General features: G+C 37.7%; 1 protein-coding gene and 1 long non-coding RNA gene across 2 annotated transcripts in view; both read left to right on the top strand.

The window, feature by feature from the left end:
• The window catches only part of LOC120481639 (uncharacterized), a 2,857-nt gene extending 2,010 nt beyond the window's left edge, over positions 1-847 (top strand). Inside the window, exon 5 of the long non-coding RNA XR_005623347.2 lies at positions 1-847. This exon is cut by the window's left edge and continues 116 nt beyond it. This is a non-coding gene — a long non-coding RNA (uncharacterized LOC120481639).
• Positions 848-2,482: 1,635 nt separating this feature from the next.
• dvl3a (dishevelled segment polarity protein 3a) overlaps positions 2,483-25,248 on the top strand; it is a 30,357-nt gene continuing 7,591 nt past the window's right edge. Inside the window, exons 1-15 of the mRNA XM_039677502.2 lie at positions 2,483-3,024; positions 5,871-5,940; positions 7,194-7,312; positions 7,452-7,567; positions 8,616-8,757; positions 9,873-9,966; positions 10,520-10,589; positions 12,128-12,267; positions 12,342-12,418; positions 12,502-12,569; positions 13,337-13,486; positions 14,919-15,050; positions 16,452-16,619; positions 18,863-19,066; positions 20,069-21,930. Of these exons, the coding sequence (XP_039533436.1) occupies positions 2,864-3,024; positions 5,871-5,940; positions 7,194-7,312; positions 7,452-7,567; positions 8,616-8,757; positions 9,873-9,966; positions 10,520-10,589; positions 12,128-12,267; positions 12,342-12,418; positions 12,502-12,569; positions 13,337-13,486; positions 14,919-15,050; positions 16,452-16,619; positions 18,863-19,066; positions 20,069-20,397 (2,040 nt within the window). The 5' untranslated portion in view covers positions 2,483-2,863 and the 3' untranslated portion in view covers positions 20,398-21,930. The remainder of the gene's footprint in view (positions 3,025-5,870; positions 5,941-7,193; positions 7,313-7,451; positions 7,568-8,615; positions 8,758-9,872; positions 9,967-10,519; positions 10,590-12,127; positions 12,268-12,341; positions 12,419-12,501; positions 12,570-13,336; positions 13,487-14,918; positions 15,051-16,451; positions 16,620-18,862; positions 19,067-20,068; positions 21,931-25,248) is intronic.

Genomic DNA, 25,248 nt, shown 5'->3' with positions numbered 1-25,248 from the left:
AAAGACTGCTTCTACAAACATCTGTGAAAGAATGGGTCTCGCTCACGTAAAATCAGAGCGGGGTCAGCGCATGCTGAGGCGTGCAAAAGTCGCATGCAAAGTTTCAATTCTGTTTTGACATGTACACAGTAAATTACTGTTATGTCCGTGGGTCAATTTGACTTGTATTTGAATTTTCTAAGGCAGACCCAGAATAGCATTTCTTTGTTGTATTTTTTTTTTTTTAATACCCCATGATGTTTAAAAAAGTAGCTTGTCTCCACTTATTTCAATACAGAAAAATATTGTGAGCTATAGATGGTAAAAATGAGCTATCACTTCCTATTTCAGTCTATCTGAAAAGCTATTAAACCTGTTGTATTTCTTGACATTTTGTCTCTCATTTATGAACATGCATGGCATGCAAAGTTTAAACATGTCGATGTGTTGTGAAATGTGCATTCGCTCAGTTTGACCCACACAGGGAGCTATTCAAAAGCAACAGTACGTGCCCTCTTGCCTGTCTTTAGTGATGCCTGAAGTTCAATCAGATTAAGTTATGGGTTATACTTTCACTGATTGGCTGATCAGGGACAAAGCAGCTTTGTGTTTGAAATTCATATATGCAATTATTTGCATATATGCAAAAAGCACACTTTCTGTGTGCTCATCTTGTCAGAAGTAATTTCTTGAATTTATGAAACGAGTCAACAGAAGAGAGAACTTAGTGAAAGTAAACAATGTTATTATACAGAAATATTCAAAGGTTCAGTTATGATGTTTTAAGTATAAAAGGAAAAATGAATTGCATCCCATATTTTTTTCATAATGTTTGATACGTGTTGATATTAAAAGTTAAGATATTAAATTGTGTGGTTTTTGGAAAATTGTATTGAATCCAATTAGGGTCAAGTTGGTCATCACGTACACAGAAATCGAACAGCATGAGGGTTTAACCCTATAGATTACAAATGGTGTGGCATTACGTCTCAACATTTTTGGCAATAAAGTGTACGTTCGATAAATAAAACCTGCTTAATATGTTGTTTGTATGTGGGTGATTTGAGGTCTTTTAATATTTTGTGGTACACATTAAAAGCAAATAGCCCAAACCTTTCTCTTTTTAATTAGCAATTTCAACATGTTAGTTTTCTCAAGTTTTTAGTTGAAAAGAAATGTTGTGTTAATGGCCCCTAAGTTTTTTACCAATGTTGTCCTCTTGGGCAGGGAAATTAGTAAAAATTAAAGCATGATGTCTGCAGATTCATAAAAATTACTTTTCAAAAAGGGGGGAATTATTTGGGATTATTTGTGTTATTAAACATCAGAATGATTTGCATTTAGAATAGAAACATTTGATTTGTGTACACCAATGTAGACTAGACTCCGATTTACTAACATATCCGTAAATAAGTCAGGAAAACGTATAATTCACAATATTTAAATGTAGTTGAAAACTGTCATAAAAAATGTCCCCTTAGAGACAATTAAATCCTTTAATAACTGTTTACACAATCTTAGTGAACAAGCTGAGGGATCATTATTCCAAAATATAACCATTAAGGTTTCACTATTTGGTGAAAATTATTAATTAATGAATTCACGGCTCATATTGAGCAATACAATTTAATGTTGTGTGCATTGGCAATTCAACAACATGTTGGATATGAAGTTTAGGCCTACACCTGTCTAAATTTGCGTAATCTTGCTACATTTAAATTTACACCACGGCATAATTGGTATGTACACTTAATGAATTATTGCAAAAAAGTGACATTTAAATGATATTCTGACATTTTCTCTAATTTTATCTAACATACTTTAATGTGAAATACAGGTTTTTTTTCGACAGATATGGTAGATTTTACAGATGTAAAAAAGTATTTTTATTAGTGAAAAAAGAGAGAATTAAGACAAAATGCTAGCTTTTATCTCCACAAATCTCCCCATACTTTTTATATAATTTCACTAAAACTTTGACTGATATGTGGAATAAAAATCCAGTAAAGGATTTTATAAACATTTTATAAACATAAAGTGTAAAAAAAAAAATCACTACAAAGAAATTATAACCTGTGGAGTATGTGTGGATATTTTAAAGGAAAACTGAATCATATGCAGCAAAAATAAGACTTGAGTGAGAAAATGCATTCAATAATTATAATTTGTAAAAATCACACATCATGTTCCCATTTTATTTATTTCATATGCGCTTCAATCACACTTACCTCAATCATGACATGACAGAGTTTACCCCTCACCGAACACATGGCATGTTGTGCCACTGGGCTACTCTTTTAAGTCAAGTTTTTATGACTGTATGTGATTCCAGTTCATATTAGATATCCATAAGTAGGCGTCCTCTGATTTCTACTTGCCAATAGGCCAACTTAGAAAAGCGACTCAACTTACCCCACTCCCCAAATGGCATTTGTTCAGTAGAATGACCCCACGTAACTGTTTTCACACCTACCACCCCTCTCCGCTAGGGGGAGCGCGTTTCCCCGGGCAGTCGGCGTCAATGAAAGCAATACAAAACCCTCTGTAAGGAGAGCACAGGGAAGCTCTCCGAGTAGCCTCGGCATTCCTGACCAAAATAAGCTTCTTTATCACACATTTCACGGATTATTCTCTCTTCTCAACAGGCGGGATAGAGTGAAATAAGAGTATGGATCAGTAATCGCCCTTTAAACCAGTCAGCTCATGGAATATTTGCGCTGATATCGAAGATTCCTGGGAACTCCGGAGGAGAAAGAACGGGATTAGCAACAAAAAAAAGAAACTCAACTGGCGGGTGTAAACGAGCAAAAGCCCATTCTGGAGGGGCATCAGGGGAACCCCCTGCGCTGGATGACCGCCGATTACTTCTCCCCAGCGGTCTGCAATGGGGGAGACTAAAGTTATCTACCATCTCGACGACCAGGAAACTCCATACCTGGTCAAACTGCCCATCCCTGCCGAAAGGGTCACTCTTTTGGACCTGAAAAATGCTCTCAAGAAACCAAACTACAAGTTTTTCTTTAAATCTATGGACGATGACTTTGGGTGAGCCTACCGTACATTAGTTTTCTAAGCAGTTGTGCATGTTTTCTCGGGTTTAGCTTACAATTCCAGCTCCTCACACGCTTTCTCCTCTTGTTTGGATCAGGGATCGACTGCCATGATCCAGGCTGATATAATATATCCCTCATTAGTTACGTTGGACGCACTTGTGTGTGAAATGAGTCAAATGCACAGTGTGTGTGTGTGTGCGCGCGCGGAGTTCAGCAGGGGTGAATGTTGGGTCCTGTTCAATTGTCGACGGCATCCATTTTAAGACTGGATTACTCTCAAATATGGCTTTTGGCCTGACGGCACGATCTTGGGTGTAGTTATAGTTATGTGAGTGGTTGGAGAGCACAGTCTGAGTATCACAGGAGGGAGTTGTTCATGATCCGTCCTCCTTAAATGTTCTCCAGCGTCAGTCTAAATTGCCATGACTACACAAAAAGCACTCGTGGTTTTTGGGGTTTCTTTACACTTATTGTGCTCAGATCCGGTTCCTAAAGTATTTTCTTTTTTCCACAAAGCACCTTCGTGCCAGAACATTCGAGAGAGCGAGTATCGACGAAACTAACCCGTTTAACTAACACTTAGAGGAAATTTCCACCCCGATTCCAGAGAGAAGTACAGTAGAATCTATTTGAATGTGCAGTGCGCATGCGCGGTTCCACGACCATAGTGCACCCCAAATTTGTCAACCAAAACATTCGAGGTGCGTTTTATATGGAATTTTGGATACGTTTAACGGGTTATAATATGGTCCTGGTCGTTAGCCACACTTTTTTCAACGTCTCCGTCTCTTAAAGGCCTTTGAAGTTGCTGTGAACTCATTGACATATTTGGGCCTTCATTAACATGGTCACCAAGAAGCAGACCTTGTTCATATTTGGATTTGTAGACCTGGTGGCAGAATGGTAAAATAGAAGTTATGTACAGTCCTGGAAATAATATATTTCAAGCTTTGCTGTACTATTAAATATCATTGGTTGTAATAAAATTCTCTTTGTATGGAGTAAAACTTGCTTGCATATGCTAATGTCTTATTAGACATTTTCTTTATATCTCGGCATTAGTACAATATAAAGTGCTTAACAGATCACTTTTACGTATGTTGAAATGATTGAAAATGTCATGAAACTTTGCTTTATTTTTTATAATTATTTACTAAGCCTATGTCCAGATTTAAAGGGATAGTTCACCCAAAAATGAATTTTGTCATAATTTACTCGTGCTCATGTTGTTGTGTGAGTTTCTTTCTTCTGATTAACTCAAAAGAAATAATGTTGGTAATCAACCAGTTGACAGCACCCATTGACTTCCATAGTAGGAACAAAAACACTATGGAAATCAATGGGCTCCATCAACTGTTTGGTTACTGATATTCTTCAAAATATCATCCGTGTTCAGCAGAAGAAAGAAACTGATGAAGGTGGGTAAACGATGAGCGAATTTCCATTTTTGGGTGGAACTGTCCCTTTAAAAGTGCTTGAGGATTGTATAAAGTGTTGCCGCCTGTATCTGAACTAGCTTGTGGATCAGTCGCATTTGGAGACCTGGCTTGTGTTCTTGTCCTGTCTGTCTGTTTCATTAGCCGAAAGAATGTTGACTTGGAACAACTGCTGGTTTGCTGTGGAATGCCCTGATCGCTTCAGCACTGGCAGCTTTACAGCTTTTTCCAGTGAAATATGTCGTAGTTTGATCGTCCCATTCCCCTCCCTTCAACTCCCCTTCAACAAAGTTCATTAAAAGCTTAAAGATGTTCGCCGTTGAAGGGCAGGCTCCGAATTCTGCCAAATAGAAACGAATAGCTCAATTGAATCTGTCTCTATTGATGTTTTGCATGTCTGCCAATGCAATTATGCAACAAAGAGGCTTTTTACACATTTGTAAATACTATTATTGGATTGGAGTGTTTGTGAATGACTGAAAGATTTTTTTTTTGTATGCACATCAATTCAGGTAGGCTAGTTTGTTACAATGGGGTATTATAGAATTAAGAAATATTCTGGATTATTCAACACCACGAACAATCATTTTGATTTTTCCCACAGTTTGTTGAAGATGGTTAACTTTTGGGAAGTTCGTCTTGTGCTGTGACAAACTGTACTCTCTAATACGATTATTATCAATAGTAATTGATTGCTTTTATTTGATCAGAAAAACAGTAAAACACACTAATGCTGTGAAATAATTATTACAATTAAATTAAGTAATGTATTCTGTTTCAATAAACTTTAAAAATATGACTTACTCCTGTGATGCAAAGCTGAATTTTCAGCATCTTTATTCCAGTCTTCAGTGTCACATGATCCTTTAGAAATCTTTTTAGAATGATGATTTGATTCTCAAGAAACATTAGTGTTGAAAACACTTGTGCTGCTTTTTTTTTTTTTGTAGAAACATACATTTTTTCAGGGTTCTTTGTGTCAATGTAAAAGCTGTTCTGTTAATTTTGATAAATGTAAGGCTTCCTTGCTGAATAAAAATATTAATTTCTAAATTTTCTATTAAATAATAATATAATAATAAAATAATAACTTTAATGTCATGAGTTTTGAATCCTATCTGATGAAGTCTCACTTGGCTCTTCCATTTGTTCTTCAGTCCTTTGTGTGTTTTGCGAGCGCGTGTGTGTGCAATGCTTATCTGATGAATGCGTTTCTGATCCAAACCGTCCTTTCTTTCATCTGATGGCATCGTCTCATTTACGTATTCTAATTTATTCCCAGACACTCTGGGGATCTCTAAAGCTGATCTTCCTTTATTTTACACCTCACACACAGACTGTGGTTGTAAAATAAGTCCTTATTAGTTCTGATTGTGTTTATCTGTTTCTTGTGTTTCTGCAGGGTGGTCAAGGAGGAAATCACTGACGACAATGCAAAGCTTCCCTGTTACAATGGCCGTGTGATTTGCTGGGTGAGAACAGAAACACACACACACACACATCCCGTCCAGCCCTGCATCTTAATTCCCTGGTGCTCCTTGCATAATAGATCAGCCTTTTAATTCAGCCCATTCCCGGTTCTCTTGAGTGCTGACGCTGTTGTATTTGTATTTTTCAAAGAGGCTGCCAGTCATTCCTGCTTACGGTTCACTTCGGTGTGAAGACTTTGGTATGCTGGTATGCATAGGCTTTGTTTTATGAGCTTCACATTTATATTTAAAGTGAAAATTCGCTGGTTTTCAGCTCGCTTTTGGTAGTTTATGTAAATGAATCAAGTTTATTTGTCAGCACAAGTCTGCCAGATGATGTGTTTGACAGCTCCAGGACTTTTGTGAAAACTACAAGTCTATGCATTTTTCTATCCCCTCACACGGACAGTCGGATCGGCAGAGGGTTATTAATAGAAAGCTTATTGAAAGCTTATTGTAAAAAGCATCATTGTAATTGTATCGTACTTTGTTTACTCTTTAAACTGCGTTATTGTAAAAATGGAACAGCTTTCTTACCTGTACGCAAGCGACACTGTTTGGCCTAAAACTGTGTACGCTGTCATTCAGTTTGGGACTTGGACTACAAACACGCTGAATCCTTCATTAAAAACCGAAAATAACTCCTGCTAAACATTTACTCTTTGAATTATTGATGTTGAATTGTAATGAGACCGTTATGACTAAAAGTTTGCTGAGAAGTCTTTCCTACTAAAGCAAGAGTCGGTATTTGACTCTGGTTGAGCGTATCCATAGCAGACTGGTGGGAGAGGCCATGGACGGCAAATTATATTTAATCATTTGGTTGGAAATGTCACCAAAAATTGTAAAACCAAATGAGACCCGCGTGAATGCAAAGAATACCCTAAGATCTTGGCAAATATCTCTTAAACTAGATTTTAAAATACATTTACATTCAGTTCAATTTGCTGTTCTTATTGCTTTGTTTTTTTAAGTTGCTTGTCCAGTCATAGAGAAAGTTCTCTTGAGATCTGAAACCATATTATTAGCCATATATGAAGTGTATGGTATTGTAATATGTTTTTATATTTAGAGATTAGTGTGGTAGTATTGAACTGTGATGTGTGATGTGACCCCCATTAGTTCACCCAACATTGTTGAGCCCCATTAGAAGCAATTCTTATAAGCAGAAACCATGTCTTGGTTCAAATTCATAACCACTTCAGGTTACAGTGTGACTGCTCTTGACAATATTTGTTCTTTTTGTATGTTAATAGCTGGTGTCGTCAGACGGCTCCCACTCAGATGGATGTTCAGTGGCAGAGAGTCAGTCCGAACGGCCGCCGTCTCACGAGAGAAGCCAAGGCATTGGAGATTCCAGACCCCCGTCCTTCCAGTACGTGTTTTTTTTTTTTTTTTCGTTGTGTTGTACAAATGATCAGATCATATAACAAGTTGGCAGTAAACCTCAAAATAAGGGACATGTTCTCACAGTCTTTTTGTTTCTGTAATCTTTAACCTTCTCTCCCACACAGTCCAAAGGCTGCAGGCAGCCGGCATGGTGCGGACGATGAGACGGAGACGGATTCAGTGGTGTCACACCGGAGGGACAGGGACAGATCGCGCAGGAAACACTCACATGAGCACTCTGGTATGTGTCCCCTCATTTCTCACTGCATGTCTTGTGCTTTGTAAGACCTGCAATGGTTTGTAACAGGTTCACATTTAAAGGGGTCATGAACTGGCTTTTTAAATTTTATTATATTGTTGTCTGAGGTCAACTTATGACGTTCGCTTGGTTTTTACATTCAAAAACATCAAAATGAATAAGTAAAAGGCTATTTTGTACCCTAGTTTTGAGCCTCGCTGAAAAACGCTCCGTTTTTATGGGCGTCTCGCACTGAAGACTTGGAAGTAAACGCCCACTGCTGTGAGTGGATAACAGTTTTGCATATTATAATGAGTTTCAACTCACCTGTCGGTGCACGTGGGGGAAATTGTTTTGAAAACGTCCAATGTTGTAAAATGGCAACCGGAATGATTCGCCCATACATGTTCGACCCAGAGTCCGTGTGTTGCACCGTTCCTGTCGGATCCAATATAGACGGCACAGCACCGTTCTCGGTCTACAAATCCAGTCTTGTCCTCAGTGAAATGATGCGAACAGACGATAATGTTTTACCTCATCAGCTGGAACGTCATTAAAAATAAAGTTTATCCATGCAGTCCTATTGGAATCAAGAGGAAGATTATGCAGCGACTGTCTTCTTCCACAACCAGGCGCTGCACGATATTTTGTTTTGCTCGGTAGCTCAATCCGGTTTGTCATCACGAGGTAGGCTTATATTATTTAGCTATGCGTGTAATGTGTGAATCGGTGGGCGGGGCTAAACCGGCCGTGTTGAAGTAGGCGTTGATCTTCTTCTGTGGGGGTCGTGTTTTATCCTCTTTGACGTCATAGTTCCCCACTTTTGAGCCTGCCGTCAATAAAAGCTTTTATTGGACTAACAAGGACGTTTTCAGTTCTGAAACTTACAGGATATTCTGATAATATGATGACCTCTTAGATGTCAAAAGCTCAAGGAAAATTTTATTTCTCAGTTCATCACCCCTTTAATAGTAATAGCAATTTCTATTTAATAATTTAAAGACAAATCCACACTTGAATCAGTGATAATTGATGTTTGATGTCTCTGTAGGAGGAAGGCAGAATGGCTACTCACGGGGAGGCAGAGGAATGGATCTGGGAGGTTATGACATCTGTGACAGCCGTTCTTCCCTCATGAGCAGTGAACTGGAATCGAGCAGCTGTTTTGACTCGGATGACGGCTCCACCAGCCGGTGGGTCTCACAGCATTTGTTCGTTCCCAAACCAATGCGCTCAATATGATTACGCTCGCAGCGAGGCCTAATGGTTTGTCAGAGCTCAGACTTGATAAGCATATGTGGGCAATCATAAATGGAGTTTGTGGAGATTTGGGAAATTGTTTCAAGTAAATGTAGATTAATGGTGTTGATAGGGTTGGGAATCAAAAACTGGTTCTTTCTCTGAACTAGTTGGAGAAGTTGTTTTGTGGTAATACATGTACTTTTAATAATAATAAAATGTATAGATGCAAAAATATCTTTTTTTGAGTGTTTGTTTTAGAATTTGGTATTGGTGTAATACATTTTGTGTTGTATACATTAATTGGTTGCTCCCTGAAAAGTACTAAAAGAACAATCAATCAGAAAGTATCAGAGCTGTTAAAAAAACGAAAATGCAGTCATCTTTTACCCACCCTCATGTCATCTCAAACCTGTAAGACTTTCATTCATCATCAATAGTTTAATTGAAGTACTGAGAGATTTCTGTCCCTCCATTGCAAGTCCATTCCACAAAAACGAATAAGATAAACGGCAACTAAATTGTACCTACTGGACGTTAAAAAACAAACCTAGTTGATTCGTGTAGAAGCATAAACATGTTTGCACAGCGTAAATTTTTTTTTTTTTTGCTAATTGAATTAAAGCAGAAATAAAATAAATCTTTACATAAAATCTTAATTTTCATAAATCTAAAATAACACTGGCTTGCTTGACAGGTATTTGAATGATGTGCGTTGATCAATGTTTAAGAATGAAATCTGATTATCATATAGCAACCGTGTTTCTTCAGAAGACTTGGATTAAACTGCTCAGTTCATATCGACTACTTTTACAATCTCTTCATGGATTTTTTGAAGTTTCAAATATATGGTGGACTTTCGATGCAATCAGAGAAATCTCAGGTTTCATTAAAAATGTCTTCATTTCGACTGTTTAAGAATGAATGACAAGAGGGTGAACACATTTTTGGGTAAACTAACCCTTTATAGTCTTTTCAGTTCCTTAGTATCTTCACATCTGTTTCACATTACTATTGTCTCTAAACAGAATGAAATGCTCATGTAAACTCGGTAACGCTTGTTTCTTAGTTTTAGCAGTGTTACGGAGCAAAGTGGCTCGTCCAAGCTGTTGAGACGACATCGCCGGCGGAGGCGCAGACCCAAAGCCCAGCAAATGGACAGGGTGAGACAGTGGATAGAGCTCTTAACGCTTTACCCGCCTTTGATGGAATTTTCCGGAAATCCATGTTTTTTCACTGTTATACAGTAGGGAGCGATATTACCCATCTTATGAAACCGTAGAGAATCTGCAGATCAAAACAGAGGCGAAGAAGGAGAAACAAATGATGAAAGCATTGATTATGGACATGAAAAATAATGCAGACATCAAAACTGTTAATTAATAAATTAAAACTGTTACCGAATGAAATGTCGACCCAGAGACTTCGGGGTTGTTAATGGACTTTTTGTTCAAATGTTGTTGTTTTTTCTAATGAAACTTGCAATGCCAACATTAAGGTGTTGATAGAAAAAGAATGCAATAAAGAAAAGGTGGAATATTTTTTTTTATTTTTACATGTTGCATGTTCAGATATTCATACAACAAAATATTCTTGGGGCCATGAAAGTTAGTGAGAATGTTGATTAAAAAAAATTAAAGTGAAAAATTCTGGCGCTGGCAAAATGAAAAAAACACTGGCGGGGAAAGTGTCAAATAACTCTCTCTCTCTCCACAGTCGTCTTCTTTCAGTAGCATCACTGACTCCACCATGTCGCTGAATATCATCACTGTCACTTTAAATATGGGTGAGTTTGCATTATGGTTTTGTTCCTTTTTAATTAAACTCTGAACCTATTTATAGTAAAGCAGCCTTGAGTGCATTAAAAATATTAAAGTGATAGTTCACCCAAAAATGAAAATTTGCCCATGATTTACTAAACCTAGAGTCATCATAGGTGTATATGACATAGAATAAAATAGAATTGGAGTTATATTAAAAAATGTCCTGGCTCTTCCAAGCCTCAATTAGGCAGTGAATGGCTGTTTCTGTTTTGAAGTCCATAAAAGTGCATCTATCCATCATAAAAGTGCATCTAATAATCATAAAAGTGTATCTATCCATCAAAAAATGCATCTATTCATCATAAAAGTTAGTTATTTTGCTAGTTATTTTACTTTGTGATAATTTTCATACACAAATGTATCATTTTGCTTCAGAAGGCTTTTATTAACCACCCAGAGGTGTGTGGAGCACTTTTATGATGGATAGATGCACTTTTATGATGGATGGATGCACTTTTATGATGGATAGATGCACTTTTATGATGGATGGATGCACTTTTATGATGGATAGATGCACATTTTTGATGGACAGATGCACTTTTATGATGGATAGATGCACTTTTATGATGGACAGGTGCACTTTTATGATGGACAGATGCACTTTTATGATGGATAGATGCACTTTTATAATGGACAGATGCACTTTTATGATGGATAGATGCACCTCTATGATGTAGAGATGCACTTTTATGATGGACAGATGCACTTTAGTTGGATAGATGCACTTTTATGATGGGTAGATGCACTTTTATGGTGGATGGATGCACTTTTATGATGGATAGATGCACCTCTATGATGTAGAGATGCACTTTTATGATGGATAGTGCACTTTTATGATGGACAGATGCACTTTTTTGATGGACAGATGCACTTTTATGATGGACAGATGCACTTTTATGATGGATAGATGCACTTTTATGATGTATAGATGCACTTTTATGATGGATAGATGCACCTCTATGATGTAGAGATGCACCTCTATGATGTAGAGATGCACCTCTATGATGTAGAGATGCACTTTTATGATGGATAGATGCACTTATGTTGGATAGATGCACTTTTATGATGGGTAGATGCACTTTTATGGTGGATGGATGCACTTTTATGATGGATAGATGCACTTTTATGATGGATAGTGCACTTTTATGATGGACAGATGCACTTTTTTGATGGATAGATGCACTTTTAGGATAGATAGATACACTTTTTATGATTGATAGATGAACAGAAAAAGCCATTCACTGTTATGAAGTTTGGGAGAGCCAGGACATTTTTTTATATAATGTATTCTTCTGGTTGAGTGAATCATTCATGGGCTAATTTTCATTTTTGGACTTGACTGTCTTTTAAGGGCATTTACTTTCTTTATTTTAATAAGCACATTAATTTTCCTGCCCAAAGACATAGTCCCCTATATATAAACTTATTCAAATTATAGATGTGCAACATATTATTAAAGTCAACTAGTTGCCTGAAACCTCTCTCGCTTGACCTCATTTAGAAAAGTATAACTTCCTGGGCATCAGTATCGTTGGTCAGAGCAACGAGCGAGGTGACGGAGGCATCTACATCGGCTCTATAATGAAGGGCGGAGCGGTGGCGGCCGATGGGCGGATCGAGCCTGGTGACATGCTGCTGCAGGTGAGGTTTGGATGAAGACCTGTTCAGGTTAGGAATCTGGTTGTATCAGTTCATATTACCGTTTCCTCTCACAGGTGAATGACATCAACTTTGAGAACATGTGCAACGATGATGCCGTTCGAGTGCTGAGGGAGATCGTGCATAAGCCTGGGTGAGTCATATTACAAAACATTCTCATTTATGTTTAGCTAATCAACAAAAGTGTGTTACCAACTGCACCTTTTTTTTTTGCAGGCCCGTGTCGCTTACTGTGGCCAAGTGTTGGGACCCAAACCCTAACAGTTGCTTTGCTTTGCCGAGGAGTGAGTGTTCACACACTCATTTACACATAAATGCACCATAAAATTCATTTTAAAAGAAATTAATAATTTTATTTAGCAAGGACCCATTAAATCAATCAAAATTGGCAAATTAATTTATAATGTTGCAAAAGATTTCTATTTCAAATAAATGCTGTTCTTTTGAACTTTCTATTCATCAAATAATCCTCTATTTTTTTTATTTTTTGCAGTTTCCACAAAAAATATTGAGTAGCACAACAAATCACAGCATTGATAATGATAATAAATGTTTCTTGAGCATTAAATCATCCTAATAGAATGATTTCTGAAGGATCATGGGACACTGAAGTCTAAAGTGATGATGAATATTCAGCTTTGCTGTCACAGGATAGATTACATTTTAAAATATACTAAAATGGAAAATAACTGTTTAAAATGTAATGATATTTAACACTATTAGTTTTAACTGCTGTTTCATTCAGTGATAAGCTCTCAAATTTCATTGACACATTAATGTGTTTACATTACATTACTGTGTGTGTAATAGATTAGAGAGCTGCATTAGAGGGCAAGATTTTAAGAATCGTTGTCCAAAAAATCTAGAAGTGCTGAAAAAAACAACTGTACAATCATTACAATTTATTGTGGTAGTTTTAACAATAAGGTTTGAACAGTTCTCAGTCATTGTTCATCTTGTATTCTTAAGGAGGTTTGTAAAAATTGTGGTGAAAACGCAAACTCACTTGTTTTGTATAGCTTTGTTGAGTACTTGTTGCCTTCTGTCCCAGGTGAACCCATCCGGCCCATTGACCCTGCAGCCTGGGTGTCCCATACGGCAGCCATGACGGGCGTCTATCCCGCTTACGGCATAAGTCCTTCCATGAGCACGGTCACCTCCACCAGCTCCTCCATCTCCAGCTCCATCCCAGAGACTGAGAGTAAGACATCTGCTGTTCACTCTCCTCCAGATGTTATTGCACACAGCTTGGGAATCTTTAAAAGTGTAGTTCAACCAAATTCTGTCATTAATTACTCACCCTCATGTCTTTCCAAACCCGCAAGACTTTTGTTCATCTTCTGAGCTCAAATTAATATATTTTTGATGAAATCTGAGAGCTTTCATTCCTTCAGTCCTTTCAATCATTGACAGATGCGCAACTACCACTTTGATGCTTGAAAAAGTTTATAAAGAGATCGTAAAATTAATCTATATGAATTGAGCGGAAATTTAGTCCAAATTTTCTGACTCGATCGATATAATTTAATCTTTTATTCACATATAAACAGCGTAACACACGAGAATGAACCTCATTGGTTCTTGCACGTCAAGCGAACATGCTTGAGCTTCTGTTTACCACAACTGATGTGTGAGTTGAGGAATGTTTATATGTGAATAAAAGCTTAAATTGAATCTGTTCATTATATGAAGCGATCGTGTCACTGTGAACTGCTCAATTCACCTGGGTTAGTTTTATGATCTCTTTTAGGGCTGTGAAACGATTATTCGCCAAAATATATGTGTGTGTAATTATTTTGGATGTATAAATACACACATATGCATGTATATATTTAAGAAAAATGTGTTCTTAATATATCAAATATTTATATTTATGTATAATATTAATTTTGTATAAATATATATAAACTATATACATGCAAATATTTCTTAAATATATACATGCATGAGTGTGTTTTATATACAAAATAATTATACACACTACACACACATATATTATATAAACACAAACTTTTATTTTGGATGCGATTAATCGCGATTAATCGTTTCACATCCTACTTTTTGAAGTGTCTAAGTGGTAGTTACATAGACTGTCAATGGACTGTCAAAAAAGGTCTTCATTTGTGTTCAGAAGATGAATGAAAGTCTTACGGCTTTGGAATGACATGAGGGTGAGTAAATGATTACAGAATTTTCATTTTTGTGTGAACTATCCCTATCAATCTTCACTATTATTATTATTGCTTATACCTAGGCTTATGGATTTGAACAGACCTACATTTTGGCATGTAATTCATCCCACAACATTTGTCACAGACATGAATCATACCTCAAATTATGCAGTTTGTTGAGGAGAGTTGTACTGTTCATGTTCTTGTGATCAGACTTATTAGTTCTAACTTGCAAATGACAAAATGGGTGAAAAATGAAACTGTAATATTTCACGTAATGTTGTAAAATGTGTATATGAATATAATTGTTTTATTTTTGCATTGAGTATAACCTTTGATGCTGGTATGGCATTAAAAAAAATAAACATCTTAACAACTGTGTAGCAACATAGAATGTGGGAGGTCCTGATTTCTCGCCACCAGGCAGATTCTTTTGTAAACTGTGTGTTGTTCTCCTCGCAGGATTTGATGACTACCACCTGTCCGTCCACAGCGACATGGCAACAGTTGCAAAAGCAATGGCCTGTCCTGACTCGGGACTGGAAGTTCGAGACAGAATGTGGCTGAAGATCACTATAGCCAATGCTTTCATAGGTCAAGACACACTTTATTTAAATGATAGATTGCAGTAGTTCATCCTTATAGACCCCTTTTGCGCCGACGTCACAGTTACGTCACGGCGCTAGCTGGAGGCAAAACAAAGTGAAAACTGGAGGCGGCCAATGCAAACCAGCACAGATTCGGCTACATAATAAGGAGCTTAAATTACTTCTATTATTTTTAAATGTCATCTTATTGTGTTGTTTGGTGCAAGTATCAATGAAAAATGAATATGCTGTAACTGGATTTTTTATTTCTAGAAAATATTCACATGATTAAAATCGCACCGTCATGTCACTCTTTACATTGTCGTCTTCTCTGCGCTGGCTCGGCAGAACTGCGGATCGTACACACAAGTCTTGTACAGGACCATATAGGCATCTAAAGATTTATATGCCCTCAGTTTCTCTTTACGAACGGTTTCTCTATAAGGTAGGTGTAGAAGTCAGGCCACTCAACCGAGGTAACGTAACGTTAATCCTGTTAGATCGTCCAAGCAATGAGTGAGCGTGTAGGCGGCTACGGGTCGGCCAATCTGGTTCTGTACGTTACAAATAACTTTTGGAAATAACAATCGTGGTCCTGGACAGTGAGTGATCTTACACATTAAGATAAAATCTGATTTTCTCCAGTCATTGTTAAAAAACAAGCTAACAATACTTGCTAACTAGCGTTAGTGAAGCGGCCAGAGGGATCGTTCTGCCTCCACCTAAGCTCCGCCCACATAAAAACGTCACCATATTTACCAACTGAAAAGGGGTCTATAGTTGTCTGCATGACACCAGTTTTTTTGATTTGTCTTTTCTTCCCTACTTTGACGATCTTTCTTGCGAAACCGCTTTTGAAACGAGAAAAAAAATGCAGGCGGGACTTTATTTTGTCCATTAGGAATTGATCGAATCATTTGATCGCTGTCGTTTGCTAATTGCTGTGATGTCATGTGAGTGGCAGGTTGCTGAAACAGATGTTATTGAGCCGCTCTCACACCAGTGGGACAGTAGAGATCTTGTGATGGGGAGAACAAGTTAGAGTTATTGATTAAAGATTATGAGACCACATGAATAAAAAAACTGCAATATTCCATAACAGAAATAATAATTGTTTATTACAGTGTACATAGCAACCAGATAAACTCTGCAATATTCAGTTTGAAGCCTGTCCCTCCACAATCAACTGTAAGCTTGCAATCATTGTTTTTATTGCTGAACCCACATTCAAATCCGATCAAACAACCGATGCGTAGAATCAAGTCCCTGCCCTAATTTATTTTTTCTTTTTCACAATATGAGACATATATCTGCTACTTACATTTTATCACAACTTTAAAAATAAACATCAGCAAAATACTCCATGGAGGCGCTGTATATAATAATTGGTGCATATGTTGGTTTTTAGGCTCTGATGTGGTTGACTGGCTGTTTCATCATGTGGAGGGCTTTGCAGATCGCCGTGAAGCACGCAAGTACGCCAGCAACCTGTTGAAGGCTGGCTTCATCCGCCACACTGTCAACAAAATCACCTTCTCCGAGCAGTGCTACTACATCTTTGGAGATCTTTCTGGCAGTAAGTACTTTTATGGGATTTCTGTCATTTTACTCACCCTTGTGTTGTTCCAAACCTGTATGACTTTCATTCTTCTGTGGACTAGAGCATAATGGATCTCTGAGCTTTTCTTTACCAGACAATAAAACCATACTGTGACCTGGGGCTGTCAAGATCTGAAATGGATGAAAAAGCAAAAGTTGAAGTAATCCTATGGTTTGAATATGTGGCATGTGACTTGCCATCTGAGAGCTTTTGCATTAAATTTCAATCCTCTCACAAAGCCATCATATGGCATTGCCAGGTCCTGTCTGGATCTTTTAGTTGTCGACTCGCGTTGCTAGGCCAAAAAGTTGCTCTTCAACGCACATCAAAGACAACTGTCAACTAGCACGCCATAAGGCCGTGTGTCCACCAAAGCGTTTTTCCATGCGTCTGGCTTATGTTTTCAATTGTTTTCAATGGGAGCGCCACGTTGGTTAAACGCTATTAGCATAACGAGGCGCTGAGCGTTTTTTGAAAACTGTTCAACTTTGGATAAAACACAGCGCTCATCACTGTCACTTTTTACCCAGCCGTCCAATCACAGTGGAGGAGGGGCGGGGCTAAACCACACTGACCAACTGTCACAGCATTCTTTCTGTACAACGACATCAACCAGCAGAGCTAACCGAGTTATATAAATTTTTTATAAATTTTAATTTTTTTTATATATATATATATATATAAATTTTAAATAAATTTTTGGTATGAAACAAATTGTGTGCGAAATCAGTTACAAGTGAACTGTGCTGCGGATATTCTGTATCATAGTCTCAACGGGCTGACAAAACGCTCTAAAGCGCCCAAAGCACGGCGTCTTCAGCAGAGCGTCTGGCGTTTTCAGCTGGATAAAAACGCTTTGGTGGGCACACTGCCTAACTCTCCATACCAGCAGGTGGCAATAATCTATATTTAACGTTCAAAAAGGGAGATTGGGGCTGTGTTCCAGTCCAAAATTGTCATGCCCTAGCACTAGTTCACTTCGATGTACGGCATTGCTTACGTTGCATGAGTGGCAGGACCTTTTTAATAGGCTGAATTGGAATGTGCCAAGCACTTGATTACTTAGAATCCACTATGGGATTGATTTTATTATTTATTTATTTTCCTTATGAAATTTTTCAATGTCATATTCTATATGTATTGTGGTGGGGTTAATTAAAGGAGAACTCCGGCGCAAAATTAACCTTTGGTCTTATAAAACATTGGATCAACCATTCTCTGAGATTTGTTTTCATGAAAATCGATTGTAAAATAATAATTTTTCTAAAAACTGTTACGCGTATAACGCGTAACAGTTTTATAATATTGGGGCATAATATGCGTATAATATGGGGCCATTTACTAAGTAAAAAGCAATCGCTAGTTTATACCACTAATAAGGCTCAAAATAGCCCCACACTAACACAGGAACATAATATGGGTACATGCATGCAAAACGAAGCACGAAGCCCTGCAATTTTAATCGTAAAAGTGTATCGTGGGGGACCCTCACCCCCCAGAATGCGATTTCAACCAATGTGGGAACGTGATTTCGCCCTGCAGAAGTCCCTGCTGAGATCAGAGCGATCTCTCTCTCTCTCTCTCTCTCTCTCTCTCTCTCTCTCTCTCTCTCTCTCTCTCTCTCTCTCTCTCTCTCTCTCTCTCTCTCTCTCTCACCGACAGATTCAACAGGCCTTAAACAAGTTGCAACACAAGTCACATGGCTTGGCGGATTCAATATACATTCATTTTATTGGGGAGAACTGTTCTGAGATTCCTCTAAACATGTCCTTTTGTGCTCCACAGAAGAAAGAGTCATTTGGGTTCGGGTGAACATTATTTATAATATATCCTATATATTAAGTAAAGACAAAATATCGGGGTGAGCTAATCCTTTAACACAATGAAATATCAAAGTTTACATATGTTTCCTCTCCATTGTATATTTAAATAAAACAAATGCGTCCCTTCATTGTAAGCTAGTAGGGGATTTTAAACCACTATTTGGATTTGAGTTGTTATTAGTCCAGATGTTGAATTTATGACTTTTTCTGTTTGATTATGTAGCTATATAAATATTCTACCGCTATGTTTAGTGTAGGCTTGTCGGCACGAGGGGAAATTCTATTTCAGGCTCCAGCTATTCATGGCCTCATCTGTCCTGGTGAAAGTTGCCGTCACTGTACATTCAGGTTTGCATTGTGTGGACACTCTATCAACGGGACCGTGTTTTGTTGCAGACATGGCCCATCTCTCTCTGAACGACCATGACGGCTCCAGCGGGGCGTCTGATCAGGACACTCTTGCTCCATTGCTTCACCCTGCTGAAGCTCCCTGGCCCGCCGCGTTCCCTTACCAGTACCCACCAGCTCATTCCCATGCGGACGCAGCTCACAGCTACTCTGAAGCCGGTGGAGGCAGCGCAGGCAGCCAGCACAGTGAAGGTGAGTAACCTGAAGTCATGCTGCACGACATATCGGAAAAAAAAACAAAACAAAAAAACGTTTTTGCTATACGATTTAGTGCAATTTGATCAATCCTGCAGGCTGCGGTTTTAGTAAGCAAATACTATGAGTTAAACGACTTTTTTACTTTTAAACACATTTATGTGATTAAAGTCGAGTCGACGTCATGAAGTCGCTGATGATGTCATAAATGAATAAATAAGCCTTAAAGGGATAGTTCACTTTGAAATTAATTTTTGGGATGTTTTAGCTTACCTCAAGGGCATCCAAGATGTAAGTGTCTTTGTTTCCGCAGTATTTTCAATTTTGATATTTTTAGGTCAAACCGTTCTTGTCTGTCAGTCATATAATGCAGGTCTTTGGTCACCACCTCAAAGAGCATGCACAGAGAAGTCCAAATTAAACATGATTTAATGACTCGTAAATGTAAGTACACATTGATGGCCTAAGACACGAAACGAGCGGTTTGCGTGAGAAAACGAACATATTTATATCGTTTTTACCACCGCCACAAAGCTCCCGCGCCCTTAAATCACTTGGACGTGATCTGAAACATACCAAAAATTCATTTCAAAGTGAACTGTCCCATAAGTGAAATATATATATATATATATATAATTATAATAATTATGATTATTTCATAGTTCAAAACAATGTGAATTTGGCCTATGAAAACTTGTTTTATTTTTTTTTCTCAAATCATTCAGCACTAAGGATTTCGCAACTAAACTCTTTAAATTTTTCAATTTTGATATTTTGATGCACCCCCCTCCCTCAAATCAGCCCAGTCCTTCTAGACTGATTCATTATTTTCCAAATGGAGCTTTTCAAGTCATCTGATGAAACTTCCTGTATTTTTTCACGTCACTATATAGATTGCAGAAAAACTAAATATCACAAAGTCAGTTTTTTCCATTATATTGCAGCCCCAACTCATTTAAGTAGCGTCTCACTCACTTCCCTTAACGTTGCTGTCCATAGGGAGCAGCGGTTCAAACTGCAGCTGGAGCAGGACTGAGGGGAAAACCGCAGCCGGAGACTTCAGGATAGGAGGCGGAAGCGATATGGGTGACGCTCATGAGTTTGACTTCCGCAGAGACAGAGCCCCCAGCGAGCGCTCGGCGGCGGCACCCAGCGAGGGCAGCGTGCGAAGCTCACGATCTCACAGCTACAGCCAGAAGCAGGGATCCGCACGAGCCGCCCCGGGGTCGCCGTCCGCCCGCCTTCTCGCCAGCATTCCCCCCGAACTCACGGGCTCTCGCCGCTCGTGCAACACAGCCAATGGGGAGTTCTTCGTCGACATCATGTGACTTACAAGCTGAAGTGCCCAAACAGTTTTTTGCCTTATGGATTACAACAAAAAATGTGGCCTACTAGTGCAACTGATTAGAATTAGGATTAGTGCTGACCTAAAAATCAATAGCTTGTGAGCCCCAACAATACTTAGGTCTTAGAAATTAGTCTACTAAAGCATAGGAAAACATCAGTTCCTGCTTACAAGAACAGATTAGGCCTTTTTTTTTTACTAAACGTTGAGCAAAATCACCTCCAAAATAGTTGGGAAATGTGTTATTTGAGAAAGTTGAAAGATTTCCTCTTATGAATGGACAAAAAAAAAGAGATTTTTGAGAGAAATAGCAATAATTGAATGGGATTTAGTTACAACACTATATGGGTGTGAGGTTTCAAGGTGAATGTAGTCCAACCCAGGACGTAAATGTCAAAGTTTGAAGAGAAACTTCTGTTGTCATCGGCCCTGTTTTAGCGCATATTAGGAGGTTCTTAATTTTTTTTTTGGTCCTTTTTTACATTTTTACTCTCAGTAAATGTCTCTTGAAGATATTTCATTATTCACGGAAATTGTTTTTACTGAGAAATATATTTTTCAGTGTTTGGCAGCAATATTGTATTGGGAGAATTTTTGGAAGAACCATGTTAAGGAGATTTCTTTTTTTAATTTATAAATATAGTTTTATTGTGACATGCTTGGAGTACATACGTGTCCGTGTGTGTTTTATGGGTTCAGCTTGTGGAATGTTAAGGCCGTCCTCATCTGGAATCCAGATGTTTCTGGGTTTGAGTGTCCGTTCACATCTGCTTTTATTGTTTTTCGGCTAATATTCTCCGTACTTCGACGTTTTTCAGAGCTTAAAAAGATAATCTCTCAAGGATTGAATCGTAGTGTTGGTATTGTTTTGGTACAATCTGGTTTGGAAGTCCATAAAAGTAGCCACTAAATGCGAATATAAAGTATGACAGTAAGTTACAGGCGTTTAGTATTACTATATGAGTTGATAATGTTCAGTTTTTGCATTAACTACTTACAAGAGTGACTACTCTTGTAACTACTTTTTGATTACTTTTCACCTTACTTATTTATAACATTGATTTGAATATGATGATCTTGTAGCCTACAATATAGAAATAAAAATACAAAGAAAGAAAATAGCCCTGCAATGATGAAATGATGTAAAGTTTAATGCGTTAGTAAGACAAAAGCCTTCCAAAGAAAGTAATACACGGTTAAATGAGTCACTGAGTGAGAATTCAAATATTAATTTGTATATAAGCAGTAGATTTTTATAGAAAGAAAAATGTAAAAGATAAAAAGACATATTAGGGAGAATCAGTTGTAAGTAATTTACAGCCATTGTGAGATTAAATGTAATCATGAAAAACTGATGGGGTAATTGATGATGTACCTAGCCGGACGGTGAATGCTGTGGTGACAGAGTGGCGAGCTCAGGTTGAGTTGCAGCAGGTGATGTTCTTTCATCCAAGATGTCCGCCAGACCACTTGAGATTTGTCCAGCTACTGTGGAATCATCTGGTTGAAATGAAAGGTACAGCTGCATGTCATCAGCATAGCAATGGTAGGAGAAGCCCTGTCTGTATGATGGATGCCAGTAATGTAGTGTGTATGGAGAAGAGGAGGGGTACAAGAACTGAACCCCCATGATCAGTTGATGTGCTTTGGATACCTCCCCTCTCCAGACAACCCTGAAATACCTTAGTGATATATGATGAGAGGGTGGACAGAAGGATCTAATGATTCACTGCGTCACTTAGAGCATCAGTTGTATTACAGTGTGGTATGGTAGCACCAAAGAAATGGACTGTAAGTGCCTGCAGAGAGTAGTAAAGACTGCTGAGAGCATTATTAGATACCTTTACCCCCCTTGCAGAACATCTAGCTATAGTCCACAAAAGAGCCAGTTCTGTTATGAAAGACTATGGTACGCAAAATGATATCAGTGAGGGAAAAAAATATTTGTTTTTCCTGCTTAAAATTGGACGCTAGCCTATAACAATATAAATAAACATTGATTTTTTTTTAATTAATTAAAAGTTTGTTGTCTCAAGTCAACATTGTACCAAAATTGACAATTTTTTGTCCATTTTGGACATTTGACATTTTAATGAAGACTCTCCCCACCCTAACACAAACTGGCATATAAAATGCAGGACGTCTAAGAAATTGTTTTTTATCCAGCAGTCACCAGAATGTTAAATGGATCAAACATTCATTGACCCTGACATCACCGAAAAATATTTCAACACAGGCTCCTCATCATAGAGCTGGTAAGTCCTGCCCATCCGTAAAACTCCAAGTGGACCTCTAGGTTGAAAAAGCGTCAATCCAAGTGAATGAGAGAAAATAATTATTTTCTGATCCCGTTTGAATTGTTGTGCCATGAATGTGAACATAGTTTGTCTGTGAATTTTTTTTATATAATTTATCATGTAACGAGTTTGACAGTTTATTGTATGATTCTTTGGTTAGCAGTTGTGGAATAGACATAACGAGAAAGACTACACGTCGCATATGTGACGTCACCGCATAACACATTTTCCCTCCACAAATCACGGTGAGATAATCTAAGGAATTAGATCGAGATGCCTGGGTGTTTTGTACCCAAATGTCACCATTCAAACAATGGTTTGTCAGTGGTGTAGTCTACGTGATACGCCGTATACCCACTAGAAAATGTCAAGGATTTGCGTATGCCCACTAGGAAATGTCAAAGATCTCCGTACCACTTTAAAAAGCGTGAGGATTCGTAACAACATCGTTTTGTGAAATAAATTTCCTACGACATCAGCCCCCCTAAACGTAAGGCGACAGAATCAGCGCGCGAGCAGAGAGCACGTCAAAAACAGAGGACAGGGTGTGTTTGTGTGTTGTTCGTGTTCATCTGAGCCTCATTGGTCTGTCACTGCTCGTCAATGTCAGAATATTTGAGATGACAAATCAAATCAAAGTAGGCGGGCTTTATGTTCACAGACGCTGCTGAGCGCGAATTTCAGCAGAGCGACTCGACGCTTCAGTTTAAAAGATGTAAGTGGCTAAACTTAACATTTCATATTTTACGTTTTTTAGGTCATAAATGTTAAATGAATGACAAAAAATAATCAGGCAAATTAATAGGCTATAGTTTTGTCTAATTTCGCCATTTTGAAGTGAAATAAATAAGCCTAACGTGACTCATGCAATTTAGCAATAGTTTACTGTCATTGCGAGGGGACAAGAAACATTATTAAAGCCGTTTTCATCATTTTTTAGCTACAAGAGTAATAACGAATGTGTACATATTGAGAATATAATAAAAATTGTAGCCTTTCTTACATTAAAAAATCGGAGGGGAAGAGAATTTACTGCCCACTGACATGGTTTTAAAGATATTTCTTATTCTTTTTTTTTTGGTCTTCAAACGTCTTGAAATGCACATCAGAGAAATCAAAAAAACTGAAGCACCAACCTCAAATTTAGGACCTCTTTGATTATAAAGCCCTGTCTACGACCCTGTATTAGTCATAAGATCAATAATGAATGTGTAGCCTATACACTCTAAAAAATGCATGGTTGTTTTAACCCAATTTTGGGTCAAATATGGACAAACCCAGCCATTTGGTTACATTTTTAAATGAAAATTTTAACCCAATGTTTGAGTTTGTCCATATTTTACCTAATATTGGCTTAAAACAACCCAGCATTTTTAGAGTGTATATGTTTTGAATGTATTTAATAAACTGAATTACCTAGCTTTAGTAGCTTTCAGTGAATAAACGTGTCCGAGAAAAATTATTCATAGGGAAAATCCACTTATCAGTTGACCCCATGTTTACTTTCTTCACTGACAGACAAAAATGAAAAGCCAGTATATCAATCACAGCTCATCTTTAGGAGGGGAAGAGACAGGGCAAGATAAAAACAAAGAGAAAAAGAGGGTGATGCTGATGAGGAGAGAGAAATAATCAGCTGCCCAGTGCCCACTGACATGGTTTTAAAGCTGTTAACTCATTTTTTGTTGGCCTTCAAAACATCCTAAAATGCACATATGTAGATCAGAGAAATAATTTTTTTTCTCAGGGAAACTAACCTACCTCACATTTGGGACAACAGTGATTATAAAACCCTGCCTTTGCATGTAATGAAACTGGTTAATAGTGAGCATTAGATCCTAAACTAAAGTGTTACCTTTTTTTTTTTTTTTTTAGAAAAAATCGTAAGTGATGATCAAAATCCTTTTTTTTTATTTTTTTTTTAGAAAAAATCGTAAGTGATGATCAAAATCCTATTGACGCCCCTGCTTCATGCAACCTGTCAAAATCAGAGTTTTGTATAACTTGAAGAAAATAAAAAAGAAATATATTACTATTGCACAGTAGAGTACTTCAAGTAGGCCTAATAATATTAATAATAGTTTATTAAAACACACAGAAGCTCAAATGTCTTTAATTTACAACAGTTTATAGAGATAAATAAAGTAACTCGATGGAATTATGAAAGAAATTGCATAAAATGTCATTTATAAAATAATAATAATCAAATCTATTAAGACAGAACTTTAAAGGAATATCACACAAGTTTTGAAATTTTTTCTCAAATGGGTGGTGGTGGTGGTGGTGGCGGCGGGCGGGCTGTCACCACAAAAAACTAGACTACACCACTGTGGTTTGTTTAGCGGGATCCATGTGCTAGTGGTGGTGACGTATATGAAACGCGTCGAAAGCAGGAAGAGTTGTAGTCCACAAAGTGCTCTCACACAAAGTCTAACCGTATGATTCATTCTTCCCGGTAAATTGTAGCATTTTTTACACGAAAATTTATATAAAAAATTCACAGACAACATGTGTTCACATTCATTGCAAAATTCAAA

This window comes from Pimephales promelas, chromosome 5, assembly GCF_988280905.1.
Source record: "Pimephales promelas chromosome 5, fPimPro1.hap1.1, whole genome shotgun sequence".
In the NCBI taxonomy this organism is placed as follows: Eukaryota; Metazoa; Chordata; class Actinopteri; order Cypriniformes; family Leuciscidae; genus Pimephales; species Pimephales promelas.
The sequence above is the reverse complement of the archived record's forward strand: the minus strand, read 5'-3'. Positions and strand labels throughout refer to the sequence as shown.